The 8,579-nt window shown below is 39.8% G+C and overlaps 1 protein-coding gene across 2 annotated transcripts; it reads left to right on the top strand.

Annotated features, from left to right (window-relative positions):
• The first annotated feature begins 1,053 nt into the window (after nt 1–1,053).
• Nucleotides 1,054–5,548, top strand: LOC141776980 (pyroglutamyl-peptidase 1-like). Of its 2 annotated transcripts, none has more exons than XM_074650884.1 (5): nt 1,054–1,207; nt 1,803–1,855; nt 2,905–3,021; nt 3,166–3,398; nt 4,620–5,548. In XM_074650884.1, the coding sequence occupies exons 1-5, from the start codon at nt 1,054–1,056 to the stop codon at nt 4,831–4,833; spliced, it is 771 nt and encodes a 256-aa protein (XP_074506985.1). In that variant the 3' UTR covers nt 4,834–5,548. The 2 variants fall into 2 exon arrangements, with proteins under 2 accessions (XP_074506985.1, XP_074506986.1); XM_074650885.1 differs by having other exon boundaries at nt 1,138–1,295.
• Nucleotides 5,549–8,579: the final 3,031 nt, after the last annotated feature.

The following is an 8,579-nucleotide window of genomic DNA, read 5'->3' on the forward strand; positions in this document are numbered from 1 at the left end:
AATATTGTTATTCCGCCCGTACGCAGCGAGGACGTCAGTAGCCTGTCTGCATCAGCACCACGGAGCAGAGAGGGCATCATTAGTTTCCATGGCAACACTGACATAGCAAGTGACGCAGGCGAGGTAGAGGGAGGAAGGTGAATGGGTTGAGGGAGAGGATGGGGGGCTGTTAGCGACTGCAGTGCAGGTTGTGTAGGTGGTCAGTGGCGGTGTTATAGTGTGTGGTTGAGTGATGTGGTTCAGTGGCAGAAATCATGGTTGATTCTGTCTCCGTGTAGAGGCATGAATGAGAGAAAATTGGTTTGAAACATTAACCTCAAAATACTCTTCCAAGAAAGAAAAAAAATCTCCACCCTATATGGAGAGCATACTTTCTTCACCGTGCCAGTTTGGAGCCACATAGGGTGCAGTGTCCAGAATGTGTGAGTCATTTCGCAACCCAAGGGTGTGGACAGCACCGCGGGCTGTGAGGCGATATTAGATTAGCTCTGCCTTCATGACAACAAACTGGGGAGAAGGTTTGTCCTCTAAACTCAGGTGAAGGTGGAGTGTGTCAGAGGTTGTTTCTCCATTTTCAGCCAGAGAAGTGCCCTTTGACTTAAACTCTCCTGGGATCAGCTAACTGGGCATGTTCAGCAACGCCCCTGTGTCACTCTCACGCTTTTACAGTGCATACATTGACACCTGGGAGCTGCCCAGTAAAACCACTAAGCAGCTCCACTGGAGCAGCTGGTTGAGGGGGTTAAACGCTCATTCATGAGCTGTCTCAACAGCTCTTATTGATGGAGTGGGAGGTTGTTTTTCATTCACTCTAGTTGGCTGCTCACAAGCCTGCTCCTCTAACCTTTAATCTGTGAATGCAGTGCAGATGCTTGGTTTTCATTTTCAGCACACACATGGCTTGAATTACACTCTAATGCATTGAAACAGCTGGATTAAAAGGATCAGGTTTCATCCTCTCCTGTCCTCTTTCCAAAAATGTCTTGTGATACATAATGAAGAAATACATGAGTCCTGTTTTGTTGATTTTCTTTTTTTTCACTTCTTAGCCAAATGCATTATTACAGGATGAACTGCTGTTGGAGTTTGCATGCCCATTCAGTAGATGGCAGTGTCATCCATCCACATGTGGTGTGTCACTTCCTCTCAGCTCTGAGCCAGAAGAAGACCGTAGCAAGCGGAGACAATCCTGGGATTCTTGTTTGGGGTATTTGATCCCTTTATTATACATCTATGACAATTCCTGTCATAACCACTGAGGATAATGGCCAATAAGAAGAAAGTAATAGTGACAGGTGAGAGGTATGAATTGGTCAGAGGACTGCAGAGAGACAATTTATTTCTTTATTGTCACCACAGTGCTGTTGCAGCTCATAGAGTTTTATACTTGTGTTTGAGCTGCACTTTAATGGTTGTGTTCACGTTGTAAATATGTAATGACACTGGTGTTCTACAGAGAGTAATGCTGCTGTCAGGAGAGGAGGGTTTTATCTGCTGGTGTAGATAAAGAAACTAAGATATGCATCAGGAGGATACTGAATGACATTAAACCTTTTTTGTGTGACACAAAACTCCTCAACAGCGAGAAAAAAATCATTCTGTGTTTCTACTGTGCTACTAGTACAATTAATGTTTAACTTGCAACCTTTGGACTTTGAATTAAGAGTCCCTTTTTTTACATTCACCCTTATCACTTCTCTCTCCATGACAGATAAGCATCCTCAATGCCTTTTATTTTAATTACTACGGTGTCTCATTACTGCAGTGAAGAAGAATCATTTTTGCTGCTCTTTTCTCTGCAGGTTTTGAGCCTTTTGGTGATCATGCAGTGAACTCCAGCTGGGTGGCAGTAAAGGTAATAATCAGTAGTCAGGTTGTCCCTTTTTAACAAAGCTGCCAGTTAAAGACTTTTATCTACGTATGACATTTAAATAGGGAAGTGCATTTCATAATTAGCATATTAAAGCTGCAGTAGGCTGAATATTTTTGGCATCATGGGCAGAAATTCCATAATAACCTTTCAGTGTATTGTAATTCAAGTGTTCTGAGAGAAAATTAGACTTCTGCACCTCCTCATGGCTCTGTTTTCAATCTTTAAAAAATCTAGCCTTGACGGGAGACTTTGGCCAATCACAGGTCATTTCAGAGAGAGAGCGTTCCTATTGGCTGTTCATTCAACGGAGGCAGCTGTAAATCACTCACGAGCTCCGATCAAACGGTCAAACTAGGCAGTGCTGATCGAATATGAATCATTATTCTGTAACTGTAATGCCTATTTCTCACCTCAAATGTTTTCAGAAACATCTTGTAGTGTACTGTTTAGCTGTAAAACGAGAAAGTGTGCTCCGGCTGGTGGGCGGTGCTTGGTATTACCTGAACTGATCTCAACATGGCTGCCGGGTCACAAACTTTCTAATTTTAAAGCTAAACAGTACACTACAATGTTTCTGAACATTTGAGGTGAGAAATAAGCATTACAGAAACAGAATATTAATTCATATTTTGATCAGCGCTGCCTAGTTTGACTGTTTGATCAGAGTTTGCGAGTGATCGACAGCTGCTCAGACGGCAGGCTCCAGCTCGGCTCTGATTGGTTGTTTTCCTCCGGTCAGATGCCCTTAGGAGCACCGGAGGACACAGAGGCACATGCTTTCTCATGCCTCATGTCCCACTGCGGGACTAATAAAGGAATATCTTATCTTATCTTATCTCAAGTCTCTTGCACTACTGTCGGGATATAGTGACCGTTTTATAAAAATAAAAATAAAAATTCAATCATATATGCTTCAATTCTACCCACTGCCGCTTTAAGGGGTTGTCGTTTCATTTCATTGTTCATTATGGGCCTGTAAAGCCCTGTAAGACTGCAATTAAGTTCTATATATATGTTTCCTGTGCTCACAGGAACTGGAGCGATTAGGGCTGGGTGAAGCAGTAGACCTTCATGTGTGTGAGGTGCCTGTCGAATATCAGGCTGTTCAGGACCTACTGCCATCGCTGTGGAAAGAGCACGACCCACAGGTATATTCAATAAAACTGTACATGACATTTTTTTTCCCCATCATACTGTATATGAAATTTTGCTAAAAATCCATCAATCAAAAAAAAAAAGAAATACCCAAACTAACCTCTGCCCCCTCTGTTGTTTTGGGGTCCTGCGAGCAGTTGGTGGTGCATGTCGGTGTTTCTGGTTTAGCCACCACTGTCACTCTGGAGCAGTGCGGCCACAACAAGGGTTACAAACGCCCGGACAACTGCAGCTTCTGCCCTGCCTCCCAGTGCTGCATGGACAGCGGCCCAGACTGCATCCTTTCAGTCCTGGACATGGAGACAGTTTGCAAAAGGGTCAATGAGTCCGGCCTTGGGGTCACTCTTTCTGTATCTAAGGATGCTGGAAGGTAAGTTCTGTTATTTACACATGCATACAGTCTACTTGTCATAGTAGGAAAAGCACAGGTGTAATTGATCGAATTAATTATGGTCCCGTTGTATTTAGTGTGTCACATCCATCCCAGTGAGCCAGCATGCACAATACCAGGATCCTTGACCCACCTAAATGGAACAGAGCCACAATTAATGTTATCAATTACACCTGTGTTTACCCTGCAATGACAACATGTGAAAAAGACCTGTTGGTCTCAAACTAAAATTGTGTCTTGACTTGTTTTTAGACCTCTCTTTTATAATGAAATACAGATAGGAAATTCAATAAATGAAGTCTGTGAAAAAACACATTATCGGTAATAACAATAGTGTTGCTATTGATATTTTGCATACAGGGAAATAAATTAGTATAATGCAGTAGATGATATGATTCCCTAAAATCAGCCAACTAAACATTGCCTAGTTTCCATTTTCATGTCTGTTCTGAATAAGACCATAAACTAAGGCATTTGGTCTGACATGGACGAAATATATAGTTATATTTATTTTATATTAAAGGTACAATACGTGTATCATCTTCTGCTTTTTGGTCCGGGGAATTTGATTTCGGTAAGATTTCTGTCACCATCTCTCACTCATACATATTCATGCCTACAGTTACTAGTAGACAGAATATTTTACACTGAATAATTGCAAATGTGCAAAAATGCCTAAAATAAAATACCCAAAATGAATCAGGACTAGCTCCTCAACCATGCAGCTTATATGCAAATATCTGATCTCCTTTGAAAGGTGAGAAGCTAAGGAATATGAATCCCGTGTAAGTTAACTAAACTATATTACCACGGAGATTACAATGGAGATGCAATAAAGGAAAAAATTTGATTTGTTTACTGGGAGTTTTACTTAAAATAACCTATATATTTCCATTAAACCATGTTACAAACAAACATATATCTCCCCAAAACATTGAAATAGTAATACACACAATGACTATTGATCAATAATCATATATGACTGAAGCAATCCATGCTGTACAGCAGATAAATGCATGGTGGTTTTAAATGAATGCAAGAGCCCACAGTGCTCTATGCAAAGTTGGCTCATAGCCTTTGTCACATGCATTCCCCTCTTACTCTCACCACCTTGTTTTCTGATACGTCTATTTGGCCAAGTAGAAATGTAATAATACAAACTTTACATAACCTAACATCCATCCTCTGGCTCCCTGGCAGGTATCTGTGTGACTACACCTACTACACCTCTCTGTACCTCGGGCATGGTCACTCCGCCTTCATCCATGTGCCTCCGCTTGGAAAACCCTATAGCAGCCAGGACCTGGGTAGAGCTCTTCAGGCCGCCGTACAGGAGATGCTGGAAATGCTGGAACGAGATCACAAACACAAGCACTGCAATCACGAGCATCAACACCACCAGCATGACCACTAATGACTTACAGTGCGGGGAGCGATGACTCAAGACAGTCGACCATTAGCAGCTCCAGACATGAATGAATTTCACATTTGTTGTCAAGAACAGGAGCTTGTGTCTGAATCGGGTGCTCTTAACTGTGACATCAGTGCTGACTGTAAACCGTGTGTTGTATCTTAATAGTGACGCTTTTACAAGTTTGACTGCAGCATCCGTTTATTGTGGACCTGGTCTGGGTCTTTGCATGTGTGGATGAGTGTTAGTCATGTATCTGATACAGCCTCTAATAAGACTGTGAAAATAGATGTCAATTATGGGCGTATTAACTGATATCATTGTGTGAAAAGGGGGATTTATGTGACTGTATTAAGATATAGTAGTACTAACAAGATAGTAGCTGAAACTACAAGTTATATATGGTGACACACTGTTTACAGTTACACAGACATCCTTCCTCTGCCACCTGTGAGTCTGTCTTCTCACTGTTTTTCTCCCAAAGTTTTCTTGGTATGATTAATGCTGCCATTCTTTTGTGTTGCTTGTATTTGCACCATAGAAATGTTTAAAGATTCACACTAACAATGATTTGTTTATCTCAGGGAATATATTGCACATGCAATCAATATTAAGTAATTCGATCAATTTAATGCGTCTGTCCTGTATGTGTGTTGTGCAGCTTTGCAAGGCAAAGCGAGCTTAAAGCTGTGTATAATAATTAAAACACTTCACACAGATTTTGTCCTTGTCAGTCTGAAATCTTCAGTCCGATGAAATACTCCTTCCACTAATTATACTTTGAGTACAACATATTGTTTTTGTTTAACTAAAAAGAACTGCTTTTTACATTTACAAATGTGCCCTGGAGGCAACAATAAACATAATTTTTTTTATATAATTCTTTGGAGGGCAGTGAATAATCCTAAAAGACACGTTGTTCTCTTTTCTAATGTTCATATCTGCAAACATAAATGTTATTTGGCTTGCAACATAAAGAACCACACCCACGACATGTCAAGGAAGGAAGGAAAAAAAAGTATAAGTGAGTATCCTCCTATAGCACTGTATGATCTGTGATCACAAAGTGACTCAGAACATTGTGTACTTTGAGACTCAATGTTTGAAATGTCGATGTTGCCTTTTAAAGTTAAATCAGTAATTCAGGTTTCTCACCAAATAAGCTCCTGTAAGATGCAGGACAAAAAACATTCCAAGATTAAAGTGATTCCAGATAAATTAAGATAAGAAGACAACAATAATTTATGATTTGATTCTGTATTTTTATAGACTGTTGATGTTAGAAAGGCAGGTAGGTTGTAAGTATGTGATTTTTCCACTCAGCATTTTTGTGCAGTGAGATGGAAAAACATAAAGAGGTAACTATCGACTGCGTTGGCATGCCTCGTTATCCCAATTAATGATTTAATACTTTATTTACTTTCAGATTCCTTTGGTGCAGGGTGAGGTACGGTAACACTGGGTGTAGTACATCCTGGGTCGACAGACCTGCTGAACTCGTTCTGACCTGACAGATCAGTGCAGGACAGAGTGGAAAGAACATGATGTTACTAACACATTAAAAATGTACTAAAGTCAGCTTGAACTCTCAATATCAAGGACTGTATTTATGTAATGTCTCAAAACAGGGAATTGGTCAAAACCTCTCACACCGATGCATATTTAGTGCTACTCTTTGGCACAGGAGTAAAACCAGTTTTATTACCTCTCTAAACCTATAAGTATCAGGATATAGGAGCGCCTCACAGCTGTCCCGACCTGTTAGGAGATGGTAAATGAGGACAATGTTCCAGCTGTAAATAAACTAACTGAATTTAAGTACAAATTTAAATTAGTCAATGTTGTCACATGTTGAATCTGAAGGTCTACCTGCTTCTTATAAATACATTATTTTAATAAAAGATAAGATTCAGTGGTTGCAGAGCTGGACAACAGTATAATGAACAAAAGATATCTAATAGATGTTGTTAGGCTTTTTTTTTCAGGGGACCCAAAATGTCTAGAGAGCCCCATCATTTTAATGCCATGATCACTACTGCCCAGGCGTCATTCAACCCACACAGCCCTTAAAAGGTGCATATTTACACTGATATTTCCCACATGTAGGGACAAACAGACTGTATATAAGAAGCGGACGTAGTCTCCATCAAACATTGGTTTGTAGATTGCCGCTTCGAAGCTCCGACTTTGTCATTTTGGCCGTCGCCATGTTGTTTTTTTGCAACCAGAAGTGACACAAGAGGGTGGAGCTCAGTACAACCGAATACTGAATAAGACATTTTAGGCAACCAAAAAGGGTTAAAATTAACTTTCATGAACTGAAAACATACTGTGAAATGGTTAAAGTTGTGCGGACAATGCTGTTAATCTCAAGGTAGCCACGCCCTAAAGCATACCCTGCTTTATGGTCTATTATGGGACCATCATTTACTAAATGAACATCATGCCATATTGAAGAAGACTTGAAACTAGTGATTGAGACCATAAACTCATGTTTACAATGTTTACTGAGGTAATAAATCGAATGAGAAGTAGTTTCATAGACTTCTATACAATCAGACTTCTTTTTGCAACCAGAGGAGTCGCCCCCTGCTGGCTATTAGGAGGAATGCAGATTTAAGGCACTTCAGCATTGGCTTCACTTTTCAGACCCGGAGGTTGCCCACAAACAAACAAAGAGAAAATGAATACTGTCCATCTGTTGATCTACCACACAGTGTCATGATTTAATGGTGGATGTGCACTGGATTATCTTGCATATTTAGTTATTTAATATGTCGTGTATACATTTTCTAATATAGGCCTATGTCATTTTATTCTATTTTTAGCGTGCCTTTTTAAAAATCTGCAGGGACAACAGATGAAAATTAGAAGAACTAATTTACGAGGCTTCTAGTCTAACTTTGCATCATTTATAGTTCTTTTTTCTGTTTATCACCAAGCATTGACTGTCAAATAAACCAATAAAATAGTATCAAATATGAAAAAGCTTTAAATATGTTTCATATCTCTTTGACTCCCACATTTGTTGCACCTTTATTTCTTAATAGGGATGCACCGATCCGACTTTTTCAGTCCCGATACCGATAGCAATACCTGGCCTTTGAGTATCATTCTTTTATGTGTAAGTCAACAGGCTTTCCTAACTTTGTAAAATAAAATGTAACAAATAAAGACATAGATACAAATTTAGTGAATTGTTTTTTATTATCAAAATAATAAATCGTACAGCAGTAACTTAGTTAAAAAAAAAAATAATCGGCAAAATTAACCGGAATTAAAAATTAAGGTGTAAACCTTTTTAATGCAGCAACAAATTGCTCAAAACTTAAACAGGAATTCAAGTTACAGTATATAATGTATAGTATATAACATATATTTGAAATTGATAGATATTTGAGTCAGTATCGGCCCGATATCTGATCCGTTATCGGTGCATCCTTATTCTCCATCATCAAGGACCCTCACCACCCTTCTCATGGCCTGTTCTCCCTCCTGCCGTCTGGGAAGAGGTACAGGAGCATCTGCTGCAGGTTCAGCAGCATGCTGAACAGCTTCTTCCCACAAGCGGTTAGGTTTGTAAATGGACTGTGTCCCCTCCCCACACACACACACTCACATCCAACCCCTCAGCATTAACACAGAAACAGTTTTTAAAGCTAGTCACATGTCAAAGACAATTTATGGAACAGTAATGCAAACAGCACTTGGACTACTATGGACATAAATGCACATTTCTCTGCTGCTAA

The sequence above is a fragment of the Sebastes fasciatus genome, chromosome 11, assembly GCF_043250625.1.
Source record: "Sebastes fasciatus isolate fSebFas1 chromosome 11, fSebFas1.pri, whole genome shotgun sequence".
Taxonomy (NCBI): domain Eukaryota; kingdom Metazoa; phylum Chordata; class Actinopteri; order Perciformes; family Sebastidae; genus Sebastes; species Sebastes fasciatus.